The sequence below is a fragment of the Leptonotus elevatus genome, chromosome 9, assembly GCF_054856555.1.
Source record: "Leptonotus elevatus isolate MCC_2025b chromosome 9, RoL_Lele_1.0, whole genome shotgun sequence".
NCBI lineage: Eukaryota > Metazoa > Chordata > Actinopteri > Syngnathiformes > Syngnathidae > Leptonotus > Leptonotus elevatus.
The window spans coordinates 25,963,234-25,983,852 of NC_141247.1; the positions used below are offsets into that span (position 1 = coordinate 25,963,234).

Here is a 20,619-nt window from a genome sequence, read left to right on the forward strand (position 1 = left end):
CTTCAGCAAGTCCTAATAAGTATCTTTTATTTGAATGAAAATGTTAGCGTAGCTTGAGCTGCACACACAAGCAAAAACAATGGAGAGCGCAAACAATGGTTTGTGTCCGTTTATTTCAGCCTGAAGACATCGAATGAATATTGCAGCAACCACAAGACTGCATTCAATCATGTTCAAAAGGTTTGCACCTCCTCAAAAGTCCTGTTTGGAAGCCATTGTTGTCCTGTCTTCGTGGTTAATGGCAGCCGTTTTCCCGGGGCGGTGCTTTGCGCAGCTGCACATTGATGACGACGCGTCTCGAACCAATCATTGGCCTCCAAAATAATTAAGTCACGTTTTTGAATATGGGAAAGGGCTTAGATTTGATTTGGGGTCTTTTGGCAAATTCTTCATCAGATCATCGTTTGCTTTTCTTGACGCATCCGCATGGAAAACAGATGTCGACCTTTTTTCAACTTTTATTTTTGGGGTCAAAGTCAAAGCTATTACGAAAGAACATTTGGTAACAAAAAGTATTCTTGCGACTTTAATTTCAAAACAACAAGATGAGCGTTTCTACACGCGAAGCCAACAGACACCGGCGAGCCTCGTCACTTCCTCTTGAACCTGATTGACACACAAGAGCGACCACAAACGTCAAGCGCACGTGCCAAACCAATGGAAAGCAAAAACGGAGAAACGGAGCAGATCAAAAGGATGGAAACCAGAAGAAGAAAGTACCTGGAGCCTCCCGGGCGCTTCCTGTCCATACCGAGACGTTTCCTGTCTGTGAAGGACGGCCTGAAAAAGACAAATGATTTGGATTTTCTTGCTTCAATTACAGCAAGCGTTTTCATCCTGAGCCCCAAAGTTGTTCTTCTTTTTTTTGGACAATAACCCTGCAGCATGACCTCAAGTCATAAAATGCCACCTTTGCTCATTTGAAACAAAACATTCAATGCCAAGGACGGGTTTGGTCCTTTGTTAGTTTCCTTTCCTTTCAATCAAATGAGGTGACAAAAAATTCATTTTGGATTGAAAAGTGCAAACGGATCGATGGAAATGTTTGAAAGGAGTTTGACGCTGCAGAGGATTTGTTGTTTCTTGGAATGGAATCGACAGTTTGTCGTCACGTACGGAAGCGGATTAGGGCCAGTGAAGAGAGGAAAAAAAAAAGGTTGGCAGAGTTCTCACTTCAAAGTGAGAATAATAGCACTAACAAAGTCAGAATTCTGAGAATCAAGTCAGAATCCTGCCAGACTTTTTCTCTTCACTGGCCCTAATCCTCTTCCGTAGTCACGCGTTCACGCCATTCGCGCCAACGTTCCTTCATTTTGCCAAAAGATTGCCTCTCAAATGAATTCATTTTTGAATGAATACTTTTGTCCCATTTAGCCCTCCGTACCTTAAAGATGCTCATGGTGATGCCATCACATGGAATCGTTCCACATGAAAACAAATGATGGAATTATGGAAATGGAAATCTCACCCCGCTCTGTATTGTTTGAGGGATTTCTGGCTGACGTTGGTCAACTCTTTGTCAAAGGCAGACTTGCGTCCCGCTTTGCCTCCTTTTCCCGCCTTCTGATTGGCTGCACACACACACACACACGCACACACACACACACACCAGGTGAGGATGGCGCACACGCTGCGGTGGGAAGCGCTCGTTTGCTTCCTGACCTTTAGGGGGCGCCTGGCCCTCGTCCTCGGCCATGGCTCGGGCTCTCTTGGGCCTGCGCTCGCGTTTGGCGGCTCGCTCGGCGAACATCTGAGCCTTCAGGATCTCAAACTGAGCGCGCTCCTCCGCCTGCGGCGCACAAACAGCCGTCAGCGGGCACGCACGCACGCACGCAAACACACTCGCACGAGACAAAGCACCCCAGACGCACAATCATAAACGCACACAATTTGCGCACGTGGTGTGTTGCAACTAGGGATGTTCGATACCACTTGTGGTGGCTGGGTGGGCGGCCGGCGCTCCGGGCTCCTGGGTTTGCTCTCCGGCCGGTGGCCCCCGCGGGGCCCGGGGGTTGTGCTTGCCCTGTCCTTGCCGGGGGTCGACGGCCCCCCCTCTTCGATGGACATTCAAACTCAATCCACTTCTTCCTCTGGTCGTTGAATCGGTGGAGGCTGATGTCTGTGGATCTCACTCTGCTTCATCTACCCTTCCTTCCTTCCTTTAGTCTTTCCTTTGGTCTCTCAAGGTCTTTCTAATTGGTTGCAATTAATATGCTTCTGGGGTGGGTGAAAGATTCTGGTTTGCAACCCTGTGTGGTGTCTGGTCGGTGCTGGATGTCACTTTTCTCTCTTTTCTTTAATCCTTCCTCGGGTCTCCTGACAACTTCACGACTATCGGGATTCTGAAGTCTTCGCTTCAGGTGAAGGGTATGGGATTTTTAATAGGTTTCAGGTGAATTAATGAGTACATACTCACACAAAAAAAAAAAAGCGCAATGATGATGATATGTTGAACCGGTAAGATTACCGAATGAACAATACTGAGCTCTCTTTTTGTGTTGCAGTACATTGGACCAGCACCACCACTCATTTCCTTCATCCCAATGTGAAAATGTTTTGCGGCTCCACACACACTTTTGCTGATTTCTTGTCCGATACGATATTATAGCGGACAGGAAAGACCTTCACATCCCATTCCAACACTTCAAATGGCATCAAACAAATGCCAATTTGATATTCTTTCAATTTCCCATTTCTACTTCCTGATGGTCAAACAAGAGTACTGTCAACTATAAGGCCGAGTATCGGCCCAATACCGATACCCGCTATTGGTACTCTCGCTCATCCCTAGTTGCAAGAAAATCCAAAAGCAGTGATCACCGTCATGATTTTCTTCTTCTTGGTGTCCTTCACAAACTTGTCCCGCTTCTTCTTCCCTCGCAGAGCCAAGTCAAAGTCCTGCAGCGCCTTGTTCACTGCACACAGCCATTACACACACATGTTCATGTTCTTCTTGTGCTTTATTATTTTCACACGTTTAGGGACTTGCGATCGCAACGTGTGCTGGTGTGACCAAAAAAGAAAAAGAAAAAAAAAGGGGAAGTTCATCCGCTGAAAATGTCAACCGTGTTTCCTCTCGGGTTTTTTCTGTACCAATATTCGTTATTTGAAGCACTGACCTGAATATATGACTGGATAGCCGATAGCCCGTACACGCCCGCCGGGCAAGCCTTTGACGCCACAGGGCGGCCATCTTGCTCCTCCCATCTCACGAGCAGACTACCGTATCAACTATACGGTATACGTACAGATAATTAGTATAGGGCCGGGGGTTTGTGGCGGGGTGGTCACTATTTTTTTGAAAAGTAAAAAAAACAAAACAAGTGGACGGTATGTGCTGCTTTGAAGACCCCCTTTTTCTTCGCTCGGTTCCTTAGACAACATTATTAGATTTTATTAAAAAATATACAAGTTTCCACCTGTAAACATCATTAAGCATATCATTTATGCATAAGTTGTAAAATATCTGATGTCCTCTTTTTTATGTTTAGCAAATTTACAACAAATGTTCTACAATTTGGATACTGTAAATGTATAGGATGGTATGCGGAGAAACGTTTCTTGGGAGGAGCAAGATGGCGGCCTCGCGACTTCAAAAGTCTATCAAGTCATATATTCAGAGCAGTGATTTGAAGAAATAGTCGCCGCTAATTAGCATGTTGACCAAGTGCAACCAATGCGCTTCAAGCACGTTGGGAAATGGATCACAAAATCCTGCCACACGCTTGCTGCGCATTGATGGAGGCGCTTTGCAAACGCCGTTTGTTCGCCGCGTTTTTCTTGCACCGCAACGTCCTCAAGATGGACCCCGATGAATTGCCCGTTGTACTTACTGCGACTCTGCTTCCTTTCCTGCTGCGTCTGGAACCAAACTCGCTGAGTGTCGTTGGAGGCGGAGCCATCCAGACGCTTCTGGGCCACACTCAACTACATACAGATGCACACACAATCGAAAAAAAGTCTGAAGAAAATTTGAGGGTGGTTTGGGAAATTTGGAGGTTCATTTGTCACAGTTCTGATTTGAAGACGGTTTCCACCCGGCGCGCTAGGATGACGGGAGACCAAAAAAAAATAAATAAATAAAAAAAGTGTCAAGAAGCCATGGCAGAAAAGTCGGCCGAGTTGGTCGGAGTTGGCCTCGACTATGAACTGAAGTGCACGATATTAAAATTAGGGATGTCACAGCAACGTGGTGATATTACGATGGCCAAGATATCCTGGTTGTCACGTGACAATATGAAAAGCAGCACGTCGGGCTGTATTGCTTTTGTGCAGTTTCATTTGAACCAGGCGTGTTTTTGGACAGTTACGTTTATGACTCGCGCAATAAATCACATTCATATTTTGAAACTCGCATCATCAAAATGTGCTAAATCATGAAATGGAGATGCATGTAAATAAATCATCTTGTGTTGCTCTTATGTTTCGTCAACATCCAAATGTTGTTGCGAGTTGTGTCAGAATGCTGGATGGACGCTTTACAAGACTTGTCCTACTTCATTGTGGCATTTAAACACAAAAATCATCAATAAAGTTTACATTACGAATCAGTGTACATTATTGCGGTCTGAACATTTTGCACAAGAATTCTTTTGGGAATAAATGAAACCATAAAATTAATGTTTGTTGGGTTTAAAAATCTGAATTGTCCAGAATGACTGGATAAATAAAGAAAGAAATAATCAAGATGATGTTTTGTCTCCATTCCCAAAGTGTGCAGAAAAAAAAAAGAGGCCAATTACTGATTGTTGGTCCTTTATGTTTATTGAGGTTAATTTGACTCGTACTATTTAAACTATTATGCATAATTGTGATCTCAGCTAATTAGCATTGTATTGACCAAACATTTACAGGCAATTGTTGATGTTTATTTTGTTTGTATGTGCATTAATTCTTCTACAAACAGTCCAAAGGGAAATCCTGGTCAGACGAGGACAATTTTGAAGGACATCAAACGATCATTTGCGCCGCTCAGCCAGCAGGAGCGCATGAGAAGAAAATCTAATGACAGGCCAAGCCCATTTATTTGCTGTAATTATGTACAAAAATACAATCTTGTGCTTTTTGAAGTTGAGGTTTTTTGAAACAACATTGTGAGTTTTTAAACCTCCCAACAATATTGTGATCATTATCGTTTTCAATATAATGATCGTATTGAATTTGAATATCGGAACACTGGCGAAAGCAACATTGCTTGAGTGGTGTGACGGCTCTTTTCAACTTATTTTTGGGTGCGCAATCCAAAAGCGATCGCAGTTGTTCTCTATCGTGTCAAAGCTGAAAGAAGTGCGTATGTATGTAAATAAGTTCTGAAAAGGAAATGATGACTTTTTGCTCAAAAACACGCGCGTGTGTGTGCGTGTACCTTGGCCTCCGAGGCAGCCATCTCTCGCTCTTCCTTCTCCAGCCTCACCACAGCCTCGACGTCTTTCTCCAGTTTGGAGATGAGGTCTCGGAATTTGAGGACGACGTCTGGAATGGACGAATCAAGTAACGCAATTTGGCAGTGCAACATGGTGGCACGCACGCACGCACGCACGCACGCACGCACGCACGCACGCACCTGGGGGAAGCACCCGGGCCTTCACGGTGCTCTTGGCCGACTTGACGACCTCTTTGAGCGTTTTCCTCTCCGACTCGCCGACCAGCGACACGGAGCGTCCCGAGCGTCCGGCTCTGGCCGTGCGGCCCACGCGGTGGACGTAGTGCTTGGCGGTGGACGGCATGGTGAAGTTGATGACCTGGCGGGGACGGACACGTGCGTGGTCAACACGTGCGTGGTCAACACGTGCGTGGTCACGGCCGCGCACGTGCGACTTGCGTCTCTTCTCACCGTTTTGACGCCGTCTATGTCCAGACCCCTGGCCGCCACGTCCGTCGCCACCAGGATGTCGATCTGGTCGTCCTTAAAACGCCTGCGCAAAAAAAAGTCCGCTCGTCTTTCGTCCAGCCTTTCCCGTCTTATAGCAAGCTAACGCTAACGCTAACGCTAACGCTAACGCTAACGCTAACGCTAACGTAACTGTCGTCCACTTTTCAGGCCGCTTGTCAAAGTGGAACACCAACAAGACGGAAGCGCCCCGAGACGAAACTTCGAAAGTCAACTTTTGTGGTGACTTGCGCCATTGCTGAGCGTCCGCGTGCGTACGTCGGCCGGCAGACCGCTCGACTCGTGCGCTACTCGCGAGCGCGACTCGCGTCATCACAGCGCCACGCAGCGGGGAAGCGAAATGAATTTGTTGACAAACGCTTTTCAATTTCCATCCGTATGATCAACTCGTCGCTGCAGCCCTCTTTAACATTTGCATTTGATGTTTTGGCAACTAAAAGTCCATGGAATGACTTTATCAATTGATTGACATTCTATATTTTTTTTAAGGAAAGCTTATGTGCAATAAATACAGACACTTCCCAAAAGACTAATTGGAGTATCATAGGAGTGGATTCATTTCCATAATTCCATTCAAAATGTTCAACTTTTAGATATAAACGAAACAACAAGATGCGTCCGCTTTGCCAGGCTCGAATTTGCTGTGGACTGAAAATGACATCACACCGACGGCTCACCTGGTTTCTGGGTTTGGTCGCGACGTTTGCAAGCGGAGCCCGCGCGGCACAGTGATGTCATTTTCAGTAGGCGGCGGCAGCAGGTGGCAAAATGGCCGCGCTCGCCGGTCCGGTCCAATTGAAATCAGGTCGGAGTGTGAACGTCCCACTCGCTCTCAAGTTTGCCGCCCCGTTGTCTGCGGCTGTGCTGACGAGGTACCTGAGGTTCTCCAGTCTCTGGTTCTGGCTGAGCTCCCCGTGCAGCTCCCCGACCTTGAGGCCCATGAGTCCCAGCAGGATGTGCAGTCTGTGCGCTTGCTTCCTGGTCTGCGTGAAGACCATCACGTGGTCCTGGAAGGTTCTGGTGAGCAGAGCTGCGACAGACACACGCGTGACAGTCAGCACGGGCAAGAGCGCGGGATCTGGCGCAAGTCGACGCCCACCCGCCACCACCGCCTCGCGGTCGCCCTCGCGGTTGGCTCGGATCCGCACAAACTCCTGCCGCAGGTACGGAGCCACGTCCGTGTTGCTGTTGACGAAGATCCTGACGGGCTGCTTCAGCGAGACGGCCGCAAGGTCCTTCACCTGAGGACGCCGATCGATTCAGGGTTCTTTCACAGCGTAGGAAACGTCCCTTTTCTTCAAGAACGTTCTAAGAGGAAAATAATCGGCTGGCGACATTGTAAATGTCGCGGGGCCAGCGTGGGCGGGTCGTGTCGGTACCTCCTCGGTCATGGTGGCGGAAAACAGCATGGTTTGTCTGTTGTACGAGCACAGCCTGATGATCTCCTTCATCTGCTCCTCAAAGTACTCGTCCAGCATCCTGACCAGCAAACACAAACATTTGAGCCAGGCCAAGCCCCGCCTCCTGCCCGTTTGCAGTCTTGGAAAGAGTCACGCTATCCGCAAGCGCTCGCCAGTCACGAGCGTCTTCTTTCCAAGCCGCCTTGGATGGGGCGAGGGGGGTCGGAGGTTAAAGGGAGACTTGACTCATTCGGACATTTTTAGCAGTTGAATTCATGCGATAACTTTATTCTTTTTGTATGCATAATTAATATCCTGTTATTTTGCCACTTGAAAATAACATCACGCGTGCTGAGGCCAATCATCTGTTTTCTGGCTTTGGTCACGCGACGTTGGCAAACTGACATGACTGCTCGTTCGTTGCCCGAGCACGCGTGATGTCATCTTCAGTCGACGGCAAGTGGCAAAATGACTTTTTGAAAGGGTTGATCGTACATCAAAAATAAGGACGTCGTCACATTCGTCCAAGACAAAATATCATCTTCTTATTGTTGCAAATGTCTCCATGAGTCAAGTCTCGCTTTAAGACGAAAGAGGCACTCGGCCGCCTTTGCATTGTCCTGAAAATAAAACAAAGTGCCAGCCTGTACTAGTTTGCCCGAGTACAACATGAGTAGCCCACTCTGGTGTTCTAAAAATAGCTGATGGTACATCGTGACTTTGTAAAGTTTGGTTCATACTTGACGTGTCTGCGAAGGTCCGAGCAAAATGAGTTCATTTCAGCAACCACGCCCCCGCATGGCTCACATTTCACGCACTTACCAGAATTTGGAAGCGACGCAGACGAGCGCTCGCAAAAAACATATACTTCCCCATTCTTTGCTTTTTGTCTAATCACTCCAAATTGTTGATAGTTTATTGACAATTTATTTTTAATAATAAAATCAAATGGATCTACTTTTACTGTGGCGAACTTAAGTGTTGCTCATGACGCATGAAAACAGGTGAGGGGTGAAAAAGGTGAGACGCACGGACGGACGGACATCTTTGCAACCTTCAGTGTTGGCCAAATTCATTTTCAAAGTTCAGCTCACAAATTTCTAATTCAACGAGTTCAGTTCGGAATTGAAATCTTTGTTCCAAAAATGAACTCATTCATAGTTCCGTTTTTTTTGTCTCCAACCCATTGATTATTGAAAAATGATAATCATGATTCTTTTTGACAGTGAAGTCACGATTAATAAGTGATTACAAATTAAAATGGCAAAATGTAGTACCGCATTTATGCAACTGCTAAAACGATGATCATAGCCTCATGCATATTCCTCGACGAACGTTGGACACTTTATTGTCTAACGTTGAAATTCAAGCTTTTTCCTGCCCCTTCTTTTCATTTTCAGTCTTACGCATGACATCGTCTTTATCTCTTCGTCACATTTGTTGGATCTTCTGTTCACAAGTCTTGAGTTTTAGGGAATGTGTTTTGTGCCACGTGTCTTTGGCAGCTCCGTGTTTTGACACAAACAAAAATACGAATTTGACGTGGCGAGACACTTCATTTCATGCCTTCAAATGAAATGAAGCACAATGACAGCAAGAATGTCATTTGGTTTTGACTTGCTCAATTATACGTCATCTTTAAGGGTTCATAAATGATGAAATGATATATTTATCTTGGTATTGCTCAACATCTGTAGAGAAAACGGAAGAATCGAACTTTACTAGCCGATGCTGGACTTATATCAAGTTATCGGGTACTTGAGAATGCCGACGATATTAGCCAGCAATACTTAAGGTGGATTTTTATTTATTTTTTATCCGCCAGTTCTTGTTGATGGCGTCTCTACCTGTCTGCTTCGTCCAGGATGAGGATCTCGACGTGCATGAGCTCAAAGCTGGGCGTGTTGTGGAGATGGTCGATGAGTCGGCCCGGGGTGGCGATGAGGACGTCAGGACCCGCCCTAAGTGCCACCTCCTGAGACTTTAGGTCCAGACCGCCTGAGGAGATGCCCAGAGGGGAGATTAGAAACTGCACGCACGCACAGAGGGCTGACCTGGACCCGGCCAATAAGGTCTTTCCATAACCAGGCGTGTCCATATTTGGGCAAATATCACGGGTCGTCTTCTGACCTGCGGGCGACCTTCCACCTCGGCTATTCGCGGGGTGAAGGAGCCGTGTGACAATCCGCATCTAACTGACAGCCATTGAAATGCAATTTACAAACGACTGCAGTTCTATATGTGTATTTGTAAATATACATGTTTTGCAGCTGTGTAAATGTTTATTGGTGTTTTGTAAATGGGCGGGGTCACCCTTCAATCAAGGTTGGAGGTTGAGGGTTTTAGAAATCTGTTTGTAAAGAGAAGCATGTTGTATGCGGAGGGGATTCACTGGCTGACTTGCTTTCGACAGGAAGTGACCCGGAAGTGGCCTATAATCAACAGGAAGTGACCCCATTTCAACAGAGTGACCCGAACTCCATTGCTTTTTTGATTTCTTCTTGTTTCTTTGTTTTTATTTTGCTGCTATTTTTCTTCCTTTGACTGCTTCTAGATTCCTGGATGAATTCCAACCATTCCAACTTTAGCATGTTCAGCTCATTGTATGCCATTCCAAAACATTCAACATCATTCCAAATCCTTCCACAGTTTTCATTCAGCCTAGCAGCCTTCACACGCAATTTCACCAGGAATTACATTTTTTTGTTCCCTCCAATGACCGTTTACTAACCAATTGCGAATTGTTGTTTATATATTATATCGTTTAGTGATGAAAAACGAGGGAATGGCACATGAGGGGGATTGACATATTTGCTCACGTTTTTGAAACCAATTCAGTAACTGGCAGATGTCTTTTTTTCATCCAGCACAAAAGATCCGCTTTCATGAAGGAAATGCCAAAAATGTGTGTGGACCGGCTGAAATCCAAACATTTGGACCATTGCAAGTCCGACAATGGCTCCAAACGTTTCTGGACGATTAACAGGGTTGTCAATTTCATAAGTGATGACCGGTCGTTGTCGAGTGATTACTTTGGACACCTCGAGTGAGCGCAACATCAATAATTGGCTAATAAACAGAAGCATCAAATCCCATGCATAGCAAGAAATCAATAAAAATGCGTCTTATTAAAAATGCTTTGTAATAACATCGGATGCAAAATAGTATTTGAGGAATGGATGGAATAATAGATTGTAAAACGGTGACAGCCCGAGACGCATGCAAGCATGCGCACACACGTGCACGAGGGGGCGCACATACACAAGCCAGACACACAGAGATGCGCGCGTCGTACCGACAGTCAGGCACGTTGTGATGGAGGTGAACTGGGACAGCTGCCTCGCCACCGAGTGAACTTGGATGCCCAGCTCTCGGGTGGGGACCAGAACCAGCACCCGCGTCACCTGGGACGTCCTGGGCTTGTAAACCAAGCGCTCCAACACCGGTAACATGAAGGCGGCCGTCTTTCCTGCGGGGAGGACAAAGACAAAAAAAAAGAAAAGACGTGACGGCAGCGTCGTCTCCTCTGTATGGACGTCGCGCCGCTCGGGTGCCGGCGTACCTGTGCCCGTAGCGGCGCAGGCGCAGAGATCTCGGCCCAGGAGCCCCACGGGGACGCACGCCTTCTGGATGGGGGTGGGCTGCTTGAAGCCTAACGCCGTGATGGCCTGCGGGAGGCGCCACAGACGCTGGTAAGGAAACACAACTGGACCCCAAAGGCACCAAGCAAGCTGCGCTAACGGAGCGATACCAATATCGGGTCGGACGCTTTATTCAAATGCCGCCGCCGCCGCCGCCACGTTTCTTTCTGCAGCCGTATCAGCAGCACAAACACCAACTTGGCTTTAATATGCTCGCTATTAGGGAGGGACCGATTATGGGCCGGGCTGATTATCGGTGCATATAATTGGCTTTTTGATGAATGTCTGTATCGACCTTGGCAACAACAAAAACATTTGAATTGTGTTAACCTCAGGAAACGTCTTTTTTCCCCCCGAATTAACTCTCTAAGAGACGCCGCTGGCACCTTTCGTGTTTGTTTGAAATGAAATCGAAGACATGCCAAAGTGTAGCCTTTTAGTAATTTTTAAAATTGCAGAAATTATAGTGAGCTACAGTATTGACCGGTTTAAATTTTCATATACGTTTTGCTGATGAACCTGGACGCACTTTTTGGTTACAATTTTCAACAACTTTGCTTTTCTTCTTGGTCATCGGCTCTCGTGTTCTCTCACTGGGCCAAAAAAAAACCTTTACAAATACTGTACACGTCTTCTTCTTTTTTTCATTTTGCTGTCTTGTGAATTTAATATCAGCGTTATCAACCAAGATAAATAGCATTTTATAGACTGCTGAAAGAAAATGTGCTCACTTTTCAAAATAAAATGTTGGGGTTTTTTTTAGCCTCGGACAAACCGGAACTCTAAGCTGTTTTTTTTCTTCTTTATTCTGTCAACTGTGCGGTCGGGTCCGAAACCGGTATGTGGTTGAGGACCGCTGCGACATTTGATCAAATCAAACCAAACTTGTTTTGTGCATTTTTTTCCCACCCCAAAAAAATCCATCTCACTCAAAATTGTAACATTATTACAATCCTGTGCTTGCCTTAAAAAAATTGTTCGACCTAGTCACGTTGTTGACGACAACAACAAAGTCAACTTCGCAATATCCACTCTCTTAGTGAATGGCGGGTGATGTTACAACTTCAAAATTGCATACCCCCCCCCCCTCCCCACCCCAGCGTTTAACAACGATTTTGGGAAAACTTTGGGGTTTTATTAAAAATATGATCGCAATAAACTTGGTCAATTCCTCAAGCGGCCACTCTTGCGCGGTGGCAGGCGGCATCAAGCTTACCTTGAGGATGGGTCTGGACAGGTTCATGTCGCCAAAGGTGAGCGTGTCGTCAAATTGCGACGCGTCTTCGTGGAATGATTGCGCCTGAACACACACGCGTACATTAAACACACATGAGCGCACACACATAACCATATTTGGCAGAACAACATTCCAATAGAGATAGAACCAATTATCGGCCGGGCCGATCATTGGTGCCGATATTCAGCATTTGGCCAGTATCGGCTTCGGCCCGTTTTAAAAAAGTGATAGCCGATAATGCATCAACTCAAAATTCTAAAAACTTTCATAGAAGATTTTGTATTTCAATTTTCAGTTTGTTTTATACGAGCCTCTCTGCACCATCTGCCTTTTGTTTGAATTGAAAACTAAGATAAGTGAAATTGAACATTTCAGTTATTTTAAATATTTACTGGAGAAAACAATAGGGAGCAGCTCTTAAGTTTTCATGAAGATGAGCCTGGCAGCTGCCTGAACTTTTATTCAATTTTTAAACAAAGATGTCTATTGTGGAAAGTTGCTCAAAGACATTGCAACAAAATAAAAAATTGGAGATTGTATTTTTGTTCTTTTGATGCAAATATTTTCCCTTTTAGTGAAGGTAAGCATCAGTTCCAAACATTGATTATCGGCCTATAATTGGTATTGTTACGGCCCTTAAAAAAACACATCGTTCTGTCTCACAATTGCAAAAATCCATTTATGATCAGACGATCAATTTGAAAGGATATCAGAATCGATTGCCTTGTTGTATACAACAATAAAGATATGACTGACGGGCAGCGCATTTGACTGCTTGACAATATTTTGTCCTTAAATATTTGAGTATTTCAAGTTTGCAATAGAGAGAGAGAAAACTTTTTGGGGGTCAATTTTCAAAAAAATGTTACATGTCGATGACGACCGATGAATGGGTCGAGCCCCAGCAAATGCACAGACACGCCGACGCGGAGGTGTTACCACGGTGACGAGATAAGCTCCACCTCTTTTCTGCCTATGCCAGTTGGTCTTCCTCACCTCTCCCTCCTGGTCTGCCTCCTTCCTCCTCCCGCGGCGTTGCTTCTCCCTCAGCGTGTCTGCCAGCAAAAAACAGGAAGTCAGCCGCAAAACAAGAAAAGTAACCTTCAAAATAAAAGCCTAACCTGCTTGGGTGAGAACCTGCTCGTCGTCAGAGTTGAACTCGTCCACGTCATCTTCATCACCATCCTCATCCTCATCCTCATCCTCACGAGGCTTCACGTCGTCGTCGTCGTCAGCCGTTTCTTTCTTCCCCGCAGAATCGTCTTCGGCAGACGCTTTCGTCTGCTCAGTGGACAGGAAGTAGAAAGTCAGCCGCCAGGAAATAGAAGCCCCGCAGACAGGAAGTAGATTGGTAACATACCTCTGCCTTCCTCTTCTTCCGGACCTTGTCAATCTTCTGGTCCAGAGTGGTGAGACTTCTCTGCACACGTCAGGCCAGCAGGAAAATATCATTTCAAAAAATCTACTAATAAATACAACTTATGTTGTGAATTTCAAGGGGAAAACAAATCCCACTTTCTAAGTAACACAACAACATTTCTCGGTGAATACAATTTAATCTATTGTAGCCTAAGGCTGCAACATAAAATGAAAGAAGGTGAAGGGCAGCAAATAACTTCCCAATGCACTGAACAAATGTGCAACAAAGAAAAATCATTTCGACTCTTGAGAATTTTAGGACCGCAACTAATTACTTTTTGTCATACGCTTGCTGATTATTTTTGGAATTAATTGTTGTCTAGGATCCAACGAGAAGCGGAGGTGTGCCTTATCCAGCCGACACACCACTGTAAAAAACAGCACTGATTTGGGGTTACTGGGTCACATGACCTGGAAGCTATTGCGCTAAAATGCTCATATTTACAGGGGGGAAAAAAATGCTTCAAAATAAGTCTTGCGGTGGTATATGGTTTCGGTACCTAACGCAAGTCAAGAACCCAAGTCAAACTTTTGCTTTGGCGACGAGAGCAAGTGGCGCAGTGTCCAAGTTCCTGTACCTTCTTCTTGAGCTGCTTCATGACGTCGGCCATGACCCAGTCGTCTCCGTGGTCCAGCGCGTCTCTTTCTCCAAACACAAAGTCACGGTTGAAGTCTCTGGCGCCGCCATTCTGGCTGCCAAACTTCCTCTTGCGGTTCAGGACAATCGGTCCATCCTGGGACGCATCAATAACACAATCAAACATCAAGCGACAACATGTTGTGGTCTTTCCATCTGTTAGGAAACAGCGTTTTGGGTGCCGATGCTGAAAATGATCCACAAACAACTGACATCCACCATTCATCCATGAGACCTGAAATCGGGAAAGTCTCAAGTCGCAATCAGGGCCAAACAAACCATGTCAATGTTTATTCCGCTTACATTTTTGCCACCTCTGGACAAAAGCGGAACTGCAGCATCTGTGTCAGGCTCGTTCATGGTGCGTGCGCGAGTACGTGCACCATCTTAAGTGCACGCCACATGTCCACTACTCAGTGTGGACGCGCAGGGGACATCACCCTCCACCACCCCCCAAAGAAAGTGTGGCGTGTGCAGGGTCCGCGCACTCTACCATAAAGGGAAGATTTCAGCTGATAGGTGCAGTCAAGAGTAAAACAGTCAGGGCTCTTCGTACTCATCTGGACATTGGTGGAGCATGCATGATGTCGAAAAAAAACTTTTATTATATGCAATTTTATTATTCAGTTGTTGTTTTTTACCCTTTTCTAAGGGGAAACATGACAAAACAAAAAACGAGTCAGCATTCGCACAACACTTGGTGAACGTTTAGCATTCAATTTCATATAAATGTGTCTGGATTTCGGGGGTCAAAGTCGATTCTATCGATTGTGTAGCAACGTTTTAGTTTCAAAACTTATACTTTTCGTTGGTGCACTGCTTCAACGCAAATGGGCCGAACTCCGCTCTGTCTTAATCCGCCCGGAAGTGCACCTTCACCGGGCAGATCTCGGCTCCCAGAGTCGGTCTCCCTCACCTCTTGCTCCGAATCACTGTCGGCTTCTTCCGGACTCTGCTCGTCGTCTCGGATGGTACCGATCAGGCCCAGTTGCTCCAACATGTCGAACTAGCAGGTTGTCTTGAGTTCGAAACGTCTTTCTTTCGACTTGCCTAGGAGAAAAAAAATAGCACACACACGTGTGGAGCAGAAACAGGAAGTTGGAAAAATATGCTTCCGGGTTAAGACCTTTTTATTTATGTATTCAAAACACCTCAAATCCGGGTTAAGACCTATTTGTTGTTTTTTCCCACATTTTACAAAATAATTGGACGTAATCTATTAACTATGTTGATCAAAAACGTATAAAAAAATATGCGTGGGATATTTAAGCGTGTACATAAAGAAATTCGACCGCTTCACGCCCGGTGGGGACAAACGGAGAAGCAAACCAAACGATGCGTTTTTGACTTACAAGCATTTAAGACCTGATCAGTGATCACACAACACAACATATCTTTGGAATTGGAGGTAAACTGCGCACTCGCTCATGTGAGAGGGAGCAATATCCCATATATCCGCAAGATGGAGCCACGCATAAAGGAACCGAATTTAAACTCCAACGTCTTGATCAAGCTGCAGAAAACTCTCCGCCATTCAAGACGTGTAAAATAAAGTTTAAAAAATTGAGAAATACAGACTAGTATCGTCAGCGCAAATATGAAAATCCTGATGAGGAATGACACAAAAAATAAAGTAAACGACCTCAATATGAACCCTGGGGAACACCACATCTTGTCTCTGATGAGGGGTGTTCACCCAGTGTGAATTTTTGTGCAGGTTATGAAGAATGTAAAGCAGTTAGTTGAAAACTTGAGAAACTGGTCGTATTGCGCGGTCTTTTTAAAAGAATCTTCTGGTCTACTGTGCCAAGTGCTGCACTTTGTTCATATTCATTCTAATATCATTTAAAACATTGATCATCGTTTGCCGTCTCAGTATACTTTGATTTGTCCAAAAACAAGATTGGTTATGTTTCATATAGTTCTCATAAAAATCATTTGCAAGTCTTTGTTAAAGCCTGGTCCGTAACTGTGAAGAAGTTCAATGTCAAGATTGCTTCTCTTCAAAACAGGTGTTGCAAAGAAAGAAATGCGAAAATAAAACGGAATGGAAACGCCAGAACTTCCAAAAAGGGCCCAAAATACGCAACAACAAAAAAAGACGAAGTCGTTTTTACGCTTCGAGGGGGTGGATTTTGTAGCGTATCGAAAAAAAGAAAATGCGAATTTTGGCTATGGAAACAGGTTTTGCGAGAAGGGTCGAGCTCTGAAGTGGGCAATCTGGGTCCTGGAGGTTTTGGGGGGGTTCTCACTTCCAACACAAGCTGATTCCAATCAACAGGATCGTTATCAGCTGTGTTGGAGAAGGGCAACATGCAAAACCTGCAGGACTCCGGCCCTCCATGCCCGCCTCAGGACGAGCTGCAGATGCAGACCAAGTTCGAGTGGAGCTCTACCGGAAACACGTGACCTCCAATTCCGTCTTCCTTTTTTTACCAAGCCTAAACGTAACTATAACACTAAACATAAGCATAATTTTAACTCAAACTAACGTTGAGTTGTATTATTTGTATTTTGAGTCTATTTCGCTGTTTTAACTCAGACGGCAGTTGGCGCTTTCGTCACCACCGGAAATACGTGAAACCCCGCCCCCCCCATCTCCCCCCTCCCTTTTGAACACCAAAGTTGTACCAAACGGCGTAATTGCATTACAGCGTGTGATATACGTTCTTTTATTATTTGCGTGTGGCTACGTTTTTTTCTTTTTCTTTTTAAACTTTATTGATATTTACAAAACAAACATGGCAACAGTAAAATGATTCTTTGCATGTATAAAACTCAACATAGGGAGATGGCCAGAAGGAACGTCAAATATCAAATCAATACAAACGTGATTTAACATCAATAATAAAGAATTACAAATGACAGAAGTATGGGAAAAAACCCTGAAAAGAAAATAATACACAAGGGCAGAAAGACATTTCGATCTTAAACATTTCAGTAAGGAATTCTTTTCAATATCCATGTCTTTTTTGTGCTTTGGTATCTTTGACTAATTTTAGAGATTTCAAATATAAACTGAATTTGCTTAGAAAAACAACAAACTTGGGAGATGATTTCAAAATCGTATTCTTATGAACAAAAAACTTAAATAGCGTGTGAAAAAAAGCGCCTTTTTGTTTTTGATCCATTTGTGGACATCATCCCAAAACTAGTGGCTGCCATAAACGGGTTTGGGAAAAAACCTTGTCAAAACGAGATTTAAAAAGCAGCGCAAAAGTGTGCACGAGTGCTGACCTCACTAAAGTTTCCGGCGAAAAGCATCCTGCTTTTTATTGTCAATAAAGTGACAATAAAGTCATAAGACGCGTTTGAAAAAGGCATTTGTCGGTGAGCGAAGAGAAGATTTGCGGCGCGGTTGGTTTCGTTCCGTTCGCCTGATCAGGAGTCGGCGCCGTGCGGCGCAGTCCTGCAGACCAGGTAGTGCTTGAGGTACTTCCGGAAGCACTTGTCCCGCACGCCGTAGATGATGGGGCTGATGGAGCGGGGCCACACCTGAACGATGATGTAGCAGGCGAACAGCGAGTCCGAGTAGCTGGCGGGGAAGACGCGCAGCAGCGCGTCCTTGACCAGAGGCACGGCGTACGTGGTCATGCACAGCAGAACCTGGACGCCGTGCAGGACGATGGTCCGGCGAGCCTTCTTGGCGTCCTTGCTGGCCGTCTGGGCGGCGAACAGGATCTTGAAGTACGTGTAGAAGATGACCGACCACACCAGGACCAGGTACACGACGTAGGTGATGTCCCGCTTTTGGATCAGCATCGGACTGGGGAAGGCCGTCTCTCGGAGGCAGAAGATTTGGGAGGAGAAGAAGTGGCGGCGTTGGGTGGCCAGCGTGACGAAGAGGTCCGGGAAGGCGGAGACGACGCTGATGGCGAAAATGAAGGCGATGAGGACCAGGGTCCTCCCCACGGTGCAGATGCGGGCGTGGTGAAGCGGCAGACGCACGGCCACGTAGCACTCGCCCGCCATGCAGGCCAGGATGAGGGGCGTGTTCTCGGTGGTGATGATGGCCATCAGGATGAAGGGGGCGCACGCCAAGGCGCTGATCCTGTGGAGGGCGTAGCTGATGACAAACAGGGTGATGCCCACGCTCATCTGGATCATGTCGTTGACAACCAGGCTGAAGAACAGGATGTAGCGAGGGTTCCAGTAGAAGATCTGCAAGGCAAGCGCCAACGGCGCACAAAGGTCACCTCAGCGGAACCCTTTGAAGGTGGAGCCGTTCTTCAACCGCAGGAGCAAACGTCCGTCGTGCTCAGCGGCGTAGCGACGTTCCCAAGTGCACGTCATTCATCGATAAGAACATCAATGGAAAAGTACATTGTGTTAAAAAAAAGACGCCCGACTATATATGGTCGTTTTAAGAAAAGCCCGCTTTACTGTACATGGTCGTAAAAAAGAAAAAGCCTGGTCGTTTAAAAAAAGCCTTACTTTGCATACTTTTTTAATGCCTTACTCTATTCGCGATCATTTACAAAAAGAAAAAATAATCAGCCATCTTCCAGTTGTTTTTTTTCTGACTCAATGATCGATGCTGCACTGCTAAAGTGACGGGGCCCCCTGCTGGCCAGTCCCAAATTGCTACCCAGTTCAGCAGATGGCACTGAAGCAAGCCCACAAGTCCTCCAAAGCCAAACGTGTCCTTCTTTGCCAAACGGCAAACGATGCTCCAAAGTCATCCAACCGAAAAGTCACAGGCCCCCAAATTCTAAATTGGCCCAAACGTGGTCATTTTTGGGGGCCTGTCTGTCGTCGCTCCAAACCACATCGAGTCTTCAACGCGTCTCGTGGCTTGAAATGAAAAATTTGGGCCGACTACATTTTTGATTACAATTTTGAATCGTCATTAATGGCATGAGTTCACGAGTTAACTCGCGATGAATCACGCTTTTTAAATCTGTTCTAAATGTACAATTAAAAAATTCAAGGTTTGTTTCACAAAAGTGGGGAAAAAAATGTTAAACTCATGGAAATAGTTCAAATGAGTAATTGACGTTTATAGCCGTCAATGGCAGTGAATGAGTTAAATCAAGAGCTCCCTGAGATTAAAATGGTTTTAATTTGAATTGATATCGGCCGTCAGATTTGAGAAAAGGCCGATAGCGATATTTGTCAAAATGCCCAATATGGGGTCTATCTCGAGCCCGGATGGGGGCTCAGACCAGGAGAGGCGTCTGTTCCCTGCAGAGGCTCTTTTGAGACTCGGGACCTGGACTCGGGACCTGGACTCGGGACCTGGACTCGGGACCTGGACTCGGGACCTGGACTCGGGACCTGGACTGGACTGGAGGTGCGGCGCGATTCTTGTTTCCTACCTGGTGCTTGCAGAAGGTGTACATGAGGACGACGTTGATGTAGTTGATCGACAGGCCGATGACGAGCACCAGAACGTTCTTGGCCACCGCTTTGCCCAGCGAGTCTCGGTATTGGATGACGGCGCTGGCGTTGGCCAAGGCGGCGGCGTCCATCTTGACGCAGGCTAACAACAACAGCGGTGGGAAAAAAAGGACATTTTGAAGGAACGACTTGACCCAAGGTTCAAGTCGTTCCGACGTGTTCGGCCGGCGTGGGTCACAATGCGCGCACGCACACTCCTGCACTCTTTTGTTATTTCAATTGAGTTCCTTTTCATTCGTTTTATTTCTTCAAAAAATGCTTGGATTGAATTTCGTTTGAGTATTATTTATTTTTAAAGTGTATTACTTGTGCACAATATTTAATAAACGTCTTTAGTTCGGTTGATATTGAAATATACTTCAAATCACATTTAAAATATCCCCAATGTATTCAATTGATGACCAAAGACTAGAACGAAGGGCATTTTGGCTATAATGATAGTTTTCTTAAAAAAAAGAAAAAAGCATTTTCATTTTCGTGAACAAAATCGTTTTTTGCATTTTTTGCGTAAACTAAAATAACCTTGGACTCAACAGACGGAGACGAGCTGGTTCATCTGCGGGTTTGAGTCCAAGCACTTGCGGCTGAAGCCAACGTGTGGCCCGGTTTTGACTCTCTGGACCTGGATCAAGCACAAGAAAGATCAGATGACAAAAATAATAATAATAATAATAATAATAATAACTATAGAACGAGACGAGCTGTGGGGCAAAAATGTTTGTCCAAATGTTCCGTTTTGATTGTGACTTTTCAAGAATGTGTTCAATAATAAACGACTGCAAATTCCAAACATGCAACATTTACTTGCAGAACATGAAAAATGTTGAAAAGGGCAAAATGGCAGAACCGCTCCAGGTTGTTTCTTTTGTCTCTCTGCGGCTGAATTTAGACGAACAGACCGCATATTGACGTATATCACGCACGAATACGTAGAGGCGTGCGCGTGCGCGTTGATTTAAAGATGGTACTCACCCGTGGCAGTTGGACCCACCTCT

General features: G+C 45.5%; 2 protein-coding genes across 2 annotated transcripts; both read right to left on the reverse strand.

The window, feature by feature from the left end:
• Window positions 1-94: 94 nt before the first annotated feature.
• On the reverse strand, window positions 95-15,313 carry ddx27 (DEAD (Asp-Glu-Ala-Asp) box polypeptide 27). Its single transcript, XM_086085704.1, has 21 exons — window positions 15,141-15,313; window positions 14,166-14,321; window positions 13,529-13,588; window positions 13,290-13,449; window positions 13,165-13,223; window positions 12,148-12,231; window positions 10,853-10,958; window positions 10,586-10,759; window positions 9,138-9,288; window positions 7,270-7,369; window positions 6,990-7,131; window positions 6,767-6,920; window positions 5,834-5,915; window positions 5,564-5,741; window positions 5,366-5,472; window positions 3,834-3,927; window positions 2,821-2,915; window positions 1,663-1,789; window positions 1,469-1,571; window positions 721-780; window positions 95-606 (listed from the first exon to the last, which is right to left on the reverse strand). The coding sequence occupies exons 1-21, from the start codon at window positions 15,222-15,224 to the stop codon at window positions 591-593; spliced, it is 2,292 nt and encodes a 763-aa protein (XP_085941830.1). The 5' UTR covers window positions 15,225-15,313; the 3' UTR covers window positions 95-590.
• Window positions 15,314-17,605: 2,292 nt separating this feature from the next.
• On the reverse strand, window positions 17,606-20,619 carry LOC147168985 (odorant receptor 131-2-like). Its single transcript, XM_086084295.1, has 3 exons — window positions 20,597-20,619; window positions 19,543-19,706; window positions 17,606-18,385 (listed from the first exon to the last, which is right to left on the reverse strand). Exons 2-3 carry the CDS (start codon window positions 19,693-19,695, stop codon window positions 17,606-17,608), a joined length of 933 nt encoding a protein of 310 aa, XP_085940421.1. The 5' UTR covers window positions 19,696-19,706; window positions 20,597-20,619.

What these genes read in the sequence shown, in the direction of transcription:
- ddx27 (XM_086085704.1), bottom strand. Translation starts at nt 15,224, where the DNA reads ATGTTGGAGCAACTGGGCCTGATCGGTACCATCCGAGACGACGAGCAG. An exon ending in TGAAGCAGCTCAAGAAGAAG is followed by an intron (nt 13,589 to 14,165) that starts GTACAGGAACTT and finishes TGACGTGTGCAG; the next exon opens with AGAAGTCTCACCACTCTGGA. An exon ending in GGCCCGGGTGCTTCCCCCAG is followed by an intron (nt 5,473 to 5,563) that starts GTGCGTGCGTGC and finishes CGTCCATTCCAG; the next exon opens with ACGTCGTCCTCAAATTCCGA.
- LOC147168985 (XM_086084295.1), bottom strand. Translation starts at nt 19,695, where the DNA reads ATGGACGCCGCCGCCTTGGCCAACGCCAGCGCCGTCATCCAATACCGA. An exon ending in ACACCTTCTGCAAGCACCAG is followed by an intron (nt 18,386 to 19,542) that starts GTAGGAAACAAG and finishes CTTGCCTTGCAG; the next exon opens with ATCTTCTACTGGAACCCTCG.